This window comes from Ailuropoda melanoleuca, chromosome 5, assembly GCF_002007445.2.
Source record: "Ailuropoda melanoleuca isolate Jingjing chromosome 5, ASM200744v2, whole genome shotgun sequence".
Lineage (NCBI taxonomy): Eukaryota > Metazoa > Chordata > Mammalia > Carnivora > Ursidae > Ailuropoda > Ailuropoda melanoleuca.
Genome location: NC_048222.1, coordinates 48,090,785 through 48,107,075, shown reverse-complemented (window position 1 = coordinate 48,107,075; position 16,291 = coordinate 48,090,785). Strand labels below are relative to the sequence as shown.

At 34.2% G+C, this 16,291-nt stretch overlaps 1 protein-coding gene across 5 annotated transcripts in view; it reads left to right on the top strand.

The window, feature by feature from the left end:
- The window catches only part of MINDY2 (MINDY lysine 48 deubiquitinase 2), a 77,454-nt gene that overhangs the window by 41,450 nt on the left and 19,713 nt on the right, over positions 1 to 16,291 (top strand). For 4 of the 5 annotated variants that reach the window (XM_034660913.1, XM_034660910.1, XM_034660911.1 and 1 more), the window contains exons 5-6: positions 3,084 to 3,186; positions 10,093 to 10,235. The exons of the other annotated variant lie outside the window; for it this stretch is intronic. In XM_034660913.1, coding sequence (XP_034516804.1) covers positions 3,084 to 3,186; positions 10,093 to 10,235 — 246 coding nt within the window. The remainder of the gene's footprint in view (positions 1 to 3,083; positions 3,187 to 10,092; positions 10,236 to 16,291) is intronic. 5 annotated transcript variants of the gene reach the window in all.

The window sequence follows — 16,291 nt, the reverse complement described above, 5'->3', positions numbered from 1 at the left end:
AAAGAAGGCATTGTAGAACAACAGGGGAAAGGCAGTCCTTATAATAAAAGGTGCTGAGGGAATTAGGTAGACACTCAATTCATATTTCTAATTTGGTAGTCAATTAGAAAAGAATGAAATCATTTCCTCCAATTCACAGCATAAAATTCGGTTCCATATGCATTGATGTTTAACTGTAAAAACTAAAACTGCAAAAGTTTGAGTATATTTCTGACTTTAATGATAGGAAAGGATTTCTAAACAAATACATTAACCATGAAGAACTTTGGTAAACATGACTACATTAAAATTGAGAACTTGTATTTATTTAAAGAAATGCCAAAGAAAATGTAAAAGCAAGTCCCTGAGAGGATTACAAATTATATAATGAATAAAGAGCTCCTACCAAAAAAAAAAAAAAATATATATATATATATAGTAGGCAGCCCAGTTAAAAAAAAGAAAAAGGAACAAATGATTTGAACAGGCACTTTATAAAAATGGATATCCAAACAACTAGTGAACATATGAACTAGTCATCAGGGAAATGCAAATAAAAATCAAAATGAGATACCACTATACACCCTACACCCATAGAACATAGAACAATTAATATTTAAAAGTCTGACAGTACTAAATGTTGGAGAAGATGTGCAATGTAGAGAATTCTCCTTTCCTGCTGATGAGAAAATAAACTGGCCTTCCGCTTTGGAAAGCAGTTTGGAGCTCTATAGCGAAGTTGAGGATAGGCATACATTCAGACTTAGCAATTTGACGAAACATATTCCTTAGAGAAACTCTTTATATATAGAGTAGGATAAATGTGTAAGGATATTCATGACAGTATTATTTGTCATAGCTCAAAATGTAAGCACCTTAGCCATCAAAAAATGAATGAAAAAAAGATCATATTATGGTATATCCGAACTGTGGAATACTATAAAATGAAAACAAAGAAAGAACAGCTGTACACCACTACATATATATATATATGTTTGCTTATTTCGTTTGTTGTTTCGTCTTTACTCTAGAATGTAAACTTTATGAAAGCATAGACCATCTCTTTTGTTCACACTCGAGTCTGCAGTTTCTCCAGCAGCACCTAGTACACAGCAGTGCTTTAGAGGCTCCCAAATCAATTAATTGAAGGAAATGCTAATGTAGAGATTTGGCCTATGAAATCTCTGTATTGAAATCTTTGTATTGTTTATTGCTGGTCTATAGAAGTACAATTGATTTTTATATATTGATCTCATATTTTGTGGATTCCTTAGGATTGAAAATTCAGATCCTTTGGAAAGACTTAATGAAGTTGAGTCACTAAGGAAGATTGCTGTACATAGTAAAGGTGTTAAGAAGAATAATGAAAATCTAAAGGAACTGTGACCTCAAATTGCTTCTTAAGGGTCTAAGTTTTCACTTTAAATCAAAACTGGAAGTCATACTCTTTTTGTGTTGTTTACATAGAATCGTAAGATTCTGCTTTCAAAGAAAAAGCCTTATTTGGCTCTACATCAAAAGATTGACAAGTAAATACATTGTGTATTTAAAAAAAAAAAAGATTTTATTTATTTATTTGACAGAGAGAGAGGGAACACAAGCAGGGGGAGTGAGAGAGGAAGAAGTAGGCTCCCAGTGGAGAAGCCTGATGTGGGGCTCGATCCCCAAACGCTGGGATCACGCCCTGAGCCGAAGGCAGACACCCAACGACTGAGCCACCCAGGCACCCCAATACATTGTGTATTTTAACATGAAATGTTCAAGATGTGTATATAACATTTTTTCACAACTCCCTGCTTTGACTTTTTTCAATTAACTGCTCTTCTCAACAGTCGGTCCCACATTGGTTCAGAGGTTTTTTCCATCCTAGAATTTTTCAGGAACAAAGAAATTATAGCCTAGAGCAGTTTTTCTTAAACTTTCTATGCAGCAGTGGAATGAAAATTTAGACAACTGAGAAGCAACTTGAGCCTGGAATTTGTTTAGATCTTTTTACCAAGCTCCCCAGTTTGAGAACCATTGTCCAGATTATTATGTGTACAGATACATGTGACGACTTGTGGTATGCGAAGTGTAAGTATTCAAAAAGATCATTTGGGGGGCGCCTGGGTGGCTCAGTCGTTAAGCGTCTGCCTTCGGCTCAGGGCGTGATCCCGGCGTTCTGGGATCGAGTCCCACATCGGGCTCCTCGACTGGGAGCCTGCTTCTTCCTCTCCCTCTCCCCTGCTGTCTGTCACATAAATAAATAAAATCTTTAAAAAAAAAAAAAAAAAAAAAAAAGATCATTTGGATGTGGAAAGAAAACATTGGCCCTCTTATCATTGTATTAATTTATATTTGTTCAATTATGTATATATAAATACAATAGTACATGTAAATAGTTGATAAATAAATATATTTTACAGATGGGATGGCAATCAAAACAAGTTGTTTAGACACCAGAAACCCATTTTTCTTTAATAGTCAAAGCAAAGTATAATGGAAGGAGAGTAGAGATGCCCAGTTTCATTTTCCTACAGCTTAAAACTTTGCATTTACTTTTCTACTTTACTGCCAAAGACAAAGATTAAACAAGACTCGTGAGGCAAATATTATTCCTGATTAATATATATTAACTTCTCTTCAGGAAAATGACATAGTTATGTCTATTCTATTTGCATCTCCATTATACTTTGCTAAGAACTAAATAATAAAATGGGAGAACTTTGTTAATCCCATAAATTATCTTTATATCTGCCTTGCTTTAAATGCAGAATATTTGTTTTTTAGAAAAAAAACTGAAATGTTCATATTTTTCCTTGTGAAATAGTCTACTTTTTATTTTAAATACTTAAATGCATCTTTACAGCCTTAGGAAATACATTTCATTATTTTTTGCATAATTGAAATACAGCTAAGCAATATTTTTCATAATATGTTATAGTGAGCTGTAAACAAAATTAGGAACTGTTGGGTGTTGATTTTCTTTTTCATGTTGATTTTCTTTTTTCATAAGTAGTATTTTTACATTTAATATTATAATAAAACCTTAAAGAGTGATATGGGTTTCTTTGTTATTGTTTTTAATCTTATCATGATTAGTGAGACAGTCATTTGTTTTCTAGATTGATGACATTGTAAAAGCTGTTGGTAACTGCAGCTACAACCAACTAGTGGAGAAGATCATCTCTTGTAAGCAGTCAGACAATAGTGAGCTCGTTAGTGAAGGTGGGTGAGTGCTGCTATTACCTGATTTATTCTTGGCAAAATAACTTGTCTTATAATTTAGTAGCTTTAAATGTCATAAATAAGACTTCTGAAAAATCTAAATGTTGCTACTTGTAGGAATTAAAAGAAGTAATTATTCATAAAGATACCAGTGAAAGGTTTTTTCTAGAACCCTTTTCACTTCTAAAATCAGGCCTGGATTCTACTAAAAGTCTTTGGAATCATTTGTTAGCTTTGATATGGTCAATTACCCAGGAGTTATTGATAATTACTTTTTTTTTTAAAAAGGATTGTTATTTGGGAGTACTGAGTGAACTTTATAATTCATCTTCTAATTAATTGAAATGAGTGTTACGTACTCAAATGTTTATTTTAGTAGAGCTCTGCCTTATGTTTCAGTACAATATAGTGTATTAAAGCACCATTCCAAATGAAAGTATACCTCTGATCATCAGATTTCCTAATCCCTAACTAATTAAAATTGCTAAATTTATCATCATAGAAGCAGTTTCATGTTTTTTTCTGCTGTGTTCTGGTCGATGAAGGGAAAAGCACATTTGAAACCAGAATACTGTTAGGAGCCATAGTATTTGGATATACCTTTCCTACAACCCACTTCACTTTCTCATAAATATGCAGAAATACTTTGGCTGCTATTCTCCTCTGTTTGAAGAGTAAATGAGAGAGAAATCATGAGAAGTAGGGGATGGGCTTCATCGTCCTCTGAGACACAGTTCTTTTACATTAGGTATAATAAAAGTTGATTGTAATCACCACATTTAAAAAAAAGAAAACTAAATGGCTACAAGAGTATGTAAGAACATATGAGAAGATATGTACATGAATCACATACTAATCAGAACCCAAGTAATTATTCAATTATCCATAAGTGTAGCACGTTTATTCAAGAAGCAGGTAGCAAGAAAAGAGTGTATTTTAGTGGAGACTTATTCTAGGTTTTTACTTGCAATATACATAAGTATTCAGGGATATTGATCATTGATTTGTATGACAGCTCTTTCACTGCATCCCAAGGCAGCAAAGTTTAATTTTAGGGGAGAGAGGGCAACAAAATCTGTTAAAAATACTTCCAGTTAACAAAATTCCATTCACTCTAACTTTTCATTCCTTACCCAAACTGTCACTACTATATATTCCTAAAAAAAACAGACTATAAAGAAAATTTCCGTGTGTAGATTCCAGCTTTCTCCATAACTTCCAATATGCTATTCGGTAGTAATTGAGGCACAATAGGATTTAGCAAGTATTAACAGATGGAATGATAGCTATGTAAGTGATATTTGGGTTAACAGGCTTATAGGATAGGAATCTATAGGGAGCACCTGGTAACAGCATTTTCCCCAAGCCAGGCTGTAATGTAATAAGTAATGTAATATACTGAGGCAGTATGCTAATTAACAAAGTGAACAACACCAAAAATCCAGCCCCTTCATCACTTCTCCTTTCTCTTGACCTGATGTTACAACTGTTGTTACTATTTCTCTAACATTGATTCCCCAGGGTAACAAAAAACTCTTAACTAATTTACGTAGTATTGATACCTTGAGAAGAACTCCTTGATAAAAGCAAGGAAGGAATTATCCTCTTTAGTGCTATAGAATTTTGGGGTAATATGTACCAGAATTGATTAATTCCTTGGTATATAAGTTTTGTGTGGTAGAATTCTGCATACCAGATTTTTATTATCAAGGAATAATTATATGTAGAATTCAGTAGACTTAAAAAGCTAAACTAGTTTTTTTGTTTATAAGAAACTACAAATGTGTAGTCTGTGAATTAATTATTCAGTTCCAGTGCTTACTTGTATAGGCACTAAGAAATGGTATAGGAAACAAAAGGCCACAATGGATGTTTTTTACTTATAATGCAGCAATTTAGCTTCCCCGCATTGTTTTCTTCCTCATATTTTATTGGGTATTGTGTTAGCTGAAGGAGTCTGCTTTCTGTTTGCCCACAACTATAACTTTCCTTCTGAATCAATAAAACATCCCAAAGGTGGTTTATTCCTAATCCTTCTTTATTAAAAAGTAATAAGCTTTAATCTCAGGTGATAACTACTTGTTTTTTTAATTCAAATATTTCATCTCCATAAGGTACAGAATGCAAGGTATATTTTTACTATCATTCTTTTTTGATGAAAAAGCAATGTTACTTAGCTAAGTAGAATTAGATATTCTTTCACCTTCTTTCAGATATTTTTTTTTCTCTTGATGGCAATACCTTGTAAGTAAAAGTACCAGAATTTTTACATGTACGTAGAGAGTATGTATTACTTGCTACCTCTTTTGGGTGATAGTATTTTTTTTAATCTAGTTATAATGATGGGTATGGCATGGCAGCAAAAATCAGTAAGGAAAAAAATAGCACAGTACCAGCTACCAGACTTTACTAGAGCTGGTCATTTAATTTCAGATGCTTTCTCAAGAATAGTTTCTTCTTTAACACTTATTCCTAAGTTAAAAAAAAAAATGCTGAAATAATTCCAGAAAATTCATTCATTCAAATATTTATTGAGCCTTTATCATGTGCCATCAACACTGAAGATTATAGTTTGAATTCATGTTATTTCTGATTAAATGATACTGATTTTCTCTTCTTTTTCTTTTATTTTGAAAACTCATACCCATTAAAAAATTGGAATAGTACAATGATTATATATGCCACCTGAATTCATCAGTTATTAACATATTGGAGTTTTGCTTTCTTTCTCTGTTATCACAAACACACACACACACACACACTTTTTCCTAAATCATGTGAGAATTAGTTCCAAATATCATAGCACTTTACCCATTAATGCTTTAACAGTTGTCTCCTAAAAACAAGAAATCTCCTATGTAGTCAGAATACAATTATCTCAGGAAATTTAGCATGAATACAATACTTTGATCTTATACTTGGTCATATTCTCAATTTTCCATTTGTCCCAGTAATGCCCCTTTTAGCTTTGAAGTTTTTTCAGTGTAGGCTCCAGTCAAGAATCATTTAATTGTCATTATCAATTTAGCTTCCTGTAATCTAGAACAGATCCCTAATCTTTTTTTCTTTTTCTTTTTTTCTTTTTTGGTCTTTTCTGATATTGACTTTTCTTAATAGTCCAGGCCAGTTTTTTTGTAGAATAGTCGTCAGTTTGGATTCATTTGATTGTTTCCTCATGAGTAGAATAGGTCATATATTTTTTGGTGGGAACACTACATAGGTGATACTGTGTCTTTCCCAGTGCATCAAATCAGGTGGCACAAGATGTCTGGATTATACCATTATTGGTGATGTTGAAATATGATTAAGGTGGTATCTGCCAGATTTTTTTGTTGTAAAGTTGTCCTTTGCCTTTTGTAATTAATTAGTAATCTCTGATATTGTGCTTTGAAACTGCGTGAATACCCTGTTCCCTAATAATCTTTTAGTCATTACAATTGGCATTCATTGATTTTTGTCTGAATCAACCATTACTATTGTGGTTATGATATTTCTATTATTCCTTCTACATTTATTAGTTGGCAGTCTTCTGTAAAAATAAAAAGCGTTTTCTCCTCCCCATTAACATTTTTTTTAATCAATGTAGACTCATAGATTTTTTTATTCAATGTGTTATAATCCATTATTATCATGACTCTTTTTAATGCTTAGAATTGTCTCAGGTCTATCCAGTGGAATCCTCTCAGCTTAGATCCCATGTTCTTTTAACACGTCTTCATTTCTTGAGTACTTCCTTCTTCTATGGCACAATAAGGATGTTCTGGTCCCTACTGTGTCCCTGGAATCAAAATATATGAGCCCTTGTATTTCATAGAAAATCTGGGTATTTGTCATATTGAAAGGGATTGTTTTATTGTATCCTCTAGGGGAAAAATATTAATATAATGTATTTGATTTTTGAAAATTGATAGTAGGTGAAATTAGAAAGAAAATAATTGTTTAAAACTATCACAGTGACAAAGTTCTGATTGAGTTTAAATTTGAATGCAAATCTTAAGCAGTGCCAAATCTAGCCAACATTTAAAAATAAGCCAAGTTTCCTTTTCTCCTGTATCCTCTTTTTGTCCCTTTTTGCCTAATTTTAGTGCCTCTTTTTCTATTTCAGTTTCTTTAAGGCACTTAGTACTTTCTGGTTCTCTAATAGCTCCTCAGTTATGAAGGAAAGTAATTTGATAAATTTAGTATTGAATTTCTGAAACTAAGAAATATTTTCAAATACCCTAATGTCAAGAAAACAATTTTTAATTTATGTTTAGTAATATAATTTTATTATTACCATTATATTAGTTTTTAGCTTACTTTAGTATCATTAATAACAGTATCTATAACATTAAGATTGAAATTTAAGGGGAGCCTGGGTGGCTCAGTTGGTTAAGCATCCGACTCTTGATCTCAGCTCAGGTCTTGATCTCAGGGTCATGAGTTCAAGCCCTGTATTGGGCAAGTGGAACCCACTTTAAAAAAAATGTTGCAAATAAACTGTCATTTGAAGTAATGCAGATAAGTAAACTGCTATGTAACACTTAGAATTGTTTACCAAAATTAGTTATGAAAAGTTGAAACTAGATTAGGCTTTTAAATATTCCATGAAAACCACAGGGGTCATTTTAAGAGTTGGTAAAAGAATTAGGAAACGTTGTTCTCTATAAGTCTAAATTAGGACATGCTTTATAGCTTGGGAGAAATATAATTCAGTTTGCATTTATAATAATCACCACTAAATTTTTTAACTTAATACCAATAATTTTCATGGGTTCCAGTCTTCACTTTGCTGTAACTAGTTTTATGTCCTTGAGCAAGTCATGTATTCTCTCTTGAGCTGATAATCCTGTTCTCTAGAAAGTAGCAGAGAAAGACCTTTCTAGTGTAGCATTTTTGAATTTCACACACATGAAATAATGTGAATTCAGTAATCTCCACTCATTTTTTGTATATTTTTGAAAGGGATTTTTAGAGAGGATATTGTGTGAGGTGTGGGAGGGGTATTTAGAAACATCTTTCTGAAGGAAGCATTTAGTAGTGCGGATTTTATGTAGAGCAGTGGTACTTCTCAGCCTAGGTATAGTGCTTAGGACTAAAACTGTTATATAGCAAGTGCTTTAGTATAGAACTGATACATTCTACTCAGTAACTAAGTACTTAGCAAAGTAATGATAATAATTGAAGGGGGGAGCTCTTCTAAATGTATAAACCCAAGAAGTTGCAAATGGGCTATAAATTTCCCTCTGGCAGGGGCCAACTTTTTTGTACTTCCCCTCCAACCTTAACCAGTTCCTTGGAATAGTGATACATTGGTAGCTTTTTACAACCTCTTTGCAGCTTGAAGTGCTATAGGTTGACACTAAGGGTGAAGGATGGAGAGGGAGTGGAATAAACCTGTGTTATCCAGCTGCCTCTGGCCCTACCAAGTTTATTTTCAATTTCTCGTTGAGGTCAGTTTTTTAATGTAGGTTTATCTTTCCTCCCTGTATCTGCACCTCTCTGCTCACTTATAAAACTTTTCAGAGCATTCTCTTCCACCCCACCCCACCCCCACCCCTATTGCTTCTGAGACATTCCTTATTCAAGGAAGGGAGCAAAAGAATGAAGAAAAAAGAAGGAAGGAAGAAAAATACAGCCTTTCAAGTTATTTATACAGATTCTCCTGGTAGTTACGTTCTAAAAGTTGCTGTGAACATTGAATTCATAAACACTGTACCACTGCTCCCAGGGGAAACACAAGATTAAGTTCCTTTGAGCGTCTAGTCACAAGATTTTCATCAACTGATCAATATATAACCTTGTTTTATTTGTATTTCTGTGTAGATACACCTTATTTAATACATATTGTTGATTTAACATTAAACTCATGGCCAACAGCACTGTAACTCATGTCTGAATGAATCTACAAAAATATGTGTTTTCTCTGTAAGGCATATCACAGCCTTTGACTACCCAGCACTTTAGCAGTATGCTTGGGGGCCATTTTACACACCCAAAAAGGCATACCTAATAGACTGTGAAAAGTCTGTTTATAGTAAGAAAGCTGAAACAAGCAGGCAAAACATTGCCTTGTTTGACCTCAGTGGGGAATGTGTGCATTAACTGACTCAAAATTTTTGCCACTTTGCACATATCCAAGATTGACCCTGAAGCACAGCAAATATTGTTTTTGGATTTATAAGTAAATTTTAGTTACTAGGCAAGTTTGCAGATATGACAGTGCACAAATAATGAGGATCAACTATACATATATCTTTTAAATTAAACCCCAGAAAGCTACTTTATATTTCATTGTGTTTGGAAAACAAAAGAGATCATTTCTGTCTCTGAACTTGATATATCTACATATTGAGTGGTATATGTGGGAAGACATTAGGATAAAAATGGCATCAGTTGCCCCACTGTTTTCTGTTTGGTCTCACACTTTTAGTTTTTAAGATAAAAACTGAACAGTTTGTGAACTGAGAATTATTGGGATCTTTGTTAACATCTTTAAGCAACTCAAGTTGTTAAACACCTTTCCTTTGGGAAAGTAGCTGTTGACATACATCTTTTATTCCTACCTATTTTTTAAATTGCTAACTCTTGCCTTCTTATTTGTTTTAATGGGTTTTAGTTTTATTTTGTCTGTATCTTCTATTGATAGCTGCTTGAAATCCTTTTTGGAAGTAGGTGGAGTATAAGTAAATACATTTATTGTTAAAAAGAATTTCACGTAACTGTTTCTTTAGGGTGGAGAATGTCTATAGACACATCTTCCATAGCAAAATTAGAAAGAAAAATCTTCAATTTGGAGTCATCATGTTATAGTAGTTAAAATCTTACTTTGATTGGCCTTTCTTCATACTTGGAACACAATGTAAAAGAAAAACTTTTTAATTCTGAAATTATTCTTCCATCTAATACTATGCATTGGTTCCATAGGCTTTGTAGCTGAGCAGTTTCTAAATAACACAGCCACTCAACTGACATACCATGGATTATGTGAACTAACTTCAACGGTTCAGGAAGGAGAACTTTGTGTGTTCTTTCGGAATAATCATTTTAGCACCATGACCAAATACAAGGTATGATATAGAAATAGCTATTTAATTGTTACTCTTAAATTAAAGGAGCTGGATTTAGAGATGTCTTATGATCTACTTCAAAATAAAAAAGTTCAGCATAATATTCTTTATTCATCAAATTATGAAGGTAATTATTAAATACTTATTTAGGATGCAATGGATTTGCAATTTAAGTGTTACTTCAGATCAGCTTTTTGTTTTAAGTCTCAACTCCTTTTTCACAGATTACGGCGTAAAAAAGTATTATTTCCTTTCTAAGAAAAAAATAAAGATAAACCTTAGAGATAGAACTAGGATCACTAATGATGGATATGTATATGTGAGGGGAAGTTAGAAGAAAGAATCAGGATTTGTCCTTATGATAGTGTTTACTATTATTAAAGTTATCAGTGTGACCTTAAATTCTTCTTTTGCCATTTATGGCTCTGCCAAAAATCTTACAGATTTTTCCTTTTTGTTATCTTTTCATCCATCTCTTCCATTTTTACAGCTGATACTTATTTGAGGAGTTTCTCAACTTACAGGGAATATTCTGTGGTAGAATACTGCTCTGATCATGTCAATAATATAGCAGAAATGCTCAGTAGCACTCAGTGCCTAGAGGATAAAAATGCAAGGTATTTTCTACCATCCTCCTATGCCAACACCTTGCTTCAGTCATATAGTCTGCCTACTCATTAATAATCCTCTATATTCATACCCACTTTATGCTTTACCATTTCTGCACTTCTACCATCATTTCTTACTCCTTAATTCCCGTTTGAAAAGATCTCAGTCCTTTTAGCCTATCCACCTAGCTTTTAAGAAACATTTCAAGTACTAACTCTCTCTTAAAACCAGTAGTTCTCAACCAGGTCATATGCTAGAACTATCTGGAATCTTTTTAAAAGATACCAATGCCCAGAGCCCACCACCAACTCAGTTAAATCAGAATGTCTAGAAGTAGGACCTAAGCATCTATATTTTTTAAATGCTCCCAGGTGATTTAAATGTGAGCTTGTGTTGAGGATCACTGCTTTCCCCATTCTCCTCTGAGGAGCTGTTATGAGCCGTGTATTCTTACTTCCCTTATGGATGAGCACCTAGTTACCAGTTTTCTTTTCATGCAAATGTGCCTTCTTTCTCTAAATGAAAGTAAGTGGATTGAAGTCAGAAATCGGGTCTTCATATTTCCTTCCCTTTAATCAATGAATTGCACAAAGCAGTGTAAAATAATGATTTGTTTGCTTATATAAGAATACTCTAAGCACTGAGCAATATATGGAATTGTTGAATTGCTATATTGTACACCTCAAACTAATGTAACACTGTATGTTAACTACACTGGAATTAAAATTTTTAAAAATTTTAATTAAAAAAAATACTGTAAGGCCCTAGCTCTCCTGTTGTATTAGTTATAGCAGGAGTTCTATTTGTATTGCTCCCGCATTTGAGGTAGATATGTGCTAGGTACAGGCCCAGAGTCATCCATACTTTTCAGAAATTTAAGGCCCCAAAACCTCAGATCACAATTATTGCTGCACAGTGTATATTGCTAAGTCATCTTGCTTTACCTGATCTCTTCAAGTCCACACTTCATTCATTCAACAAGTACTATTAAGCATGATTATGTCAAATATCTATTAAACATGATTATGTCTGGGTGCTCAGCCAAGTACTAGGACTACAGCCTGAGCAAGACAGCTTTGGCTCCTACCATTTAAGGACCCCCGAATTTGGCAAGAAACATGTTAAATAATTATACAAATCATTATTATTTCTGTCGGGATACACGCTGTAAAGGGTACGTAAACATGCTGTGAGTGCTTTTATTGGGACTTGTAACCTAGCTGGGATGTCAGGAAAGATTTCTTGGGAAGGTAATATTTAAACTGAGACTTGGGGGCACCTGGGTGGCTCAGTCGGTTAAGTGTCTGCCTTCAGCTCTGGTCATGATCTCGGGGTCCTGCTATCAGCCCACATCAGGCTTCTTGCTCAGTGGGGAGCCTGCTTCTGCCTTTCCCTCTGCCTGCCACTCCCCTGCTTGTGCTCTCTCGCTCTCTCAAATAAATGAATAAAATCTTTTTAAAAATTAAAAAAATAAACTGAGACTTGAAAAATGAATCTTTTAGGAGTTTAATCAGTTAGCAAAAAAAAGGATTAACTAAGCAGATATAACATGTGTGTGCAAAGGCCCTGAGAAGGGAAAGAACTCCTTAAGAAATTCTTAAGAAATTAAGTTCTTAAGAAATTAAAATAAGGCCTGTGTGGTTGAAGCATTGAAATTGAGAGGCATGATACAAGACTAAAAAGATAGGCAATTAAGAGGCATGATACAAGACTAAAAAGATAGGCAGGTACCAGATCTTGTAGAGTCTTGAGTTAAGAGGAGAAACACACCTTGGTCTCCTGATGGCCCGGTGGTTCTTTTTGTTTTCTTTTTTTCTTCTTTTCTTTTTTTCTGGGGGGAGGGGAGGCTCAGCAGGGGTGAGATAGTTCAATGGCAAAACAAGATCTCTGGCTGTCATTGGTCGTTGTTATGCAACCGCCCCAGACTAAGCTGTAGATGTTCTGTTTTCTGTGAAGGCCATATCCCTGACCAGAAGTTCTTCACTAGTCAGCTAGGTATTGCCAATATTCCTTTGTGGTTGGGGAATGGGTACCTCTCCTCAAGCACTTTCTACCCTGTGTCTGTTTCTGGACAAAGTATACATTTCTGTGAGAGAATGATAAGTCAGAAAATGGGTGCGTTCTGCTGTTTCTCTGCTTCCATGCTTTTCTCAGTAAACCTTAATTCTGTGGCAAAACAGTGTATCCAAGGTGTTGTGTTATCTCCCTGATCCCTTTGTACAACATTAAGGTGCTTTGGACTTTTGGGCAAATGTGGATGTGGATTTAGTTAGGAGACTATTACAGGGGCCAAATAAGATGTTACAGTGACTTGGACTAGGATGGTAAAGAAATGGAGAGTAGAAAGAGTCCATAGACATTTAGGAGGTATAATCTACCAGATTTGGTGATTAGGATGTAAAAACTAAGAAAGAATGGTTTCTGGGCTCTGAGCATGAAGAACTGGATAAATGGTGGTGTTCTTTATTGACACCGAGAACACTGAAGAGAAGACAAATAGCATGAAATCAGCCTTGGAACTGTTAGAGCTGCTTCTGAGGCATACCTCCAAGTGGAAATGTTGGGTAAATGGTTCGGGACTGGAGTAATTTTTGTGTATAAATGGTAATTTGGGGAGAGGAGAAGATTTGCAAGGAAAATAAAGAATGAGGAGAAAAGAAAAGACTTAGGACAGAGATTTAAGGAGTGCCAGTATTTAAGGATCAACTAAAGGAGTATGAACTAGCAAAGGAGACTGAGAAAGAAAAGGAGAAAAGGAAAATCTAAAGAATATGGTGTCGTGTAAGACAACAGGGAGAGAGTATTTCAAGATGACTGGAGATCTCAGTTGTTACATGCTATTGAGAAGATGAGAACACTGGGGGGAAACGTGATATGGATTTCATTGTGTCTTTTAGAGAATGGTGGAAGCAGAAAAAACTCAATTTGAATTGATTAGGAAGGGGAAGTCAGGAACTAGAAACAGATGATAGGAAACTGAAACTGTCTGTGAGGGGGGCATAGACATAATGGCTCATAGCTGTAGTGGAGTATGGAATCCAGAAGGGTTTTTTTGTTTTTTAATACGAGAGACTTGATCATGTTTCAATATTGAAACATGACTTGAGAGAGAAAGTTTGAAGATTCAGGAGAGAAGATAATTGATAGAAGGCTCCTGAGAAGGTGAGAAAGGATAGAAATTTTCACAGGCAAAGGGGATTAACCCTTGATTGAAAAAGAGACCTCTTCATTGTAAAGGAGGGAAGGAATAGACGATGAGTACAGCTAATTTATAGATTTGATGACAGAAAGTAGAGAAAGCTACTGTTTAAATGCTTCTAGTTTCTGTTATTATTTGGAAGACAAGATCATTTACTAAGATTGAGTAGTTTGGTAACAGATTTGAAGGAGGTAGTTTGAAATAGTCTTTATAGCATGTGGGAGAAAGTTCTAATTAGAGAAATTAAGAAGGTAATATTGAGGATGGTAATTATTATGTTAATATACTAATTATTATAATAATAAGTATTAATTATATATTGATTTTTTTCTGCAAAAGTATTCATCAGGGTATGGGCATGGCAAAAGGAGCTAGCTTGTTATTCTAGATTTGGGACTTTAAGTGGGTGCAATAAAGAATAGAAAACCAAAGGAGTTTAGGAACATCATTCTTCACTAAGGTAATCCTATTTTTATAGAAGGGATAAATGGGAACAACTATCTTGGTGGTCAGTCACTGAGAGAAGTGCTTAGTTTCCGTTGTTTACTGTAGTGACCAATAAACTGAAACAGTAACACCACTTTTTTGTTTTTTATTGTGAAAAACTGCAAACTTAGAGCAAAGTAATGAGACTAGTTTAATGTGTGCCTATTATACTCATAACTTTCAACAATTTTGATATTTACTGTTTTCATCTGTTTTTGTATTTTTGCTTATACTTCAATATGCATCTCTAAACAAGAACATTTTCCTTTCAAATCACAGTACCATTACTGCATCTAACAAAATTAACTATAATTTTTAATATCATCTAATACCCAAGCCATATTCAAGTTTCCCATTTGTCCCCCACATTGTTTTATAGATGATTTGTTCAAACCAGGGTCTAATCAAGGAACATGCATTATATTTGGTGAAGTAACTCCATTTAATATGATGCAAATCTTGTGTTTTCCAGGGATCTTGTAGGCCTGAGAACTATTTATTTATGCCCCATTATAATCCTCTCAGTCCTATTTCCTGTATTCCCATTAAACTATCCAATCCTGAGGGTCTGTAAATAAGACATTGCTTTACATCAGGCAGAATACTTAATGAGTACATTCTTTCTTTCTTTTTTTTTTTTTTTAATAAGAGCAGTTTGGGGGTTTTTTCCCTTTAAGATTTATTTATTTATTTTAAAGAGAAAGTGCGCGAGCAGGAGGAGGCATAGAGGGAGATGGAAAGGGAGGGAGAATCTCTAGCAGATTCCCCACTGAGCACTGAGGTGGCCACAGAGGGGCTTGATCCCATGACCCTGAGAGTTCATGACCTAAACTGAAACCAAGAGTCTGACACTTAATGGACTGAGCCACCCAGGCACCCCAATGAGTACATTCTTTTATATAAGAGTCAGAGACACTTTCCCTCCTCATTGACCCAGTGGCTGATTAACTGATTTACAACGAAACCTGTAACATTTCTTTGGCTGTTGGTGTAGAGCTAGAAGCCCTAAAAGAATACTTAATAAAGTTTAGGGAAGGCGTTCCTCCAACATGGTATCCATTTGCTTGATAAGGAAATAGGATATAAGATTGTGCCCTTGTTCTGTTAAACCTGTTCAGCATTAAAACTGTTATTCTCTACCACTGATTTCTGGGTTGTGAAGAGTTTCTGTAGTTCTTTATAAATTGGAGCCCCAGGGAATCTGTAATCTAATGAGGATATAAGTAAGGAAAAACTATAAAGCTGCTTTTTCAAACAAGATATGGCTACTTTTAACACTATATCAGGTCTTCATTACATTTCACTTTTGAAGACCCCTGAGATTTTAGGGCCATTTTATGTATTCATATTTAATGATTACTTTATTTCCCATCTTCCTACCCCATGATTTATTTGGAATACCTATAGTATAAATAGAGTTCATCCCATAGAATTCCAGATATACTTCAACAAAAAATAAATTTAACATAAAATACTTTCTACTACAGATAAATGGTGTCTATAACTAGTACCCTATAATAATAAATTATGTAATATTAAATTATTTATATAAATAATAAATTGATAATATCATATGTGTCTATAATTGTATTTTTATTTGTGGGGCTTATCTTTATGTGATTTGCAGAAAGGATCTTTATGCTTTCTGATATCCATGTCATATCATATGCCATTATCATCCCAGGACCAAGACCTACAAGGAGGAAGTCCATGTTGGCAGGACAAAGGATTACCTAGGAAAGGTCATTTCCAGTTTCCTTAT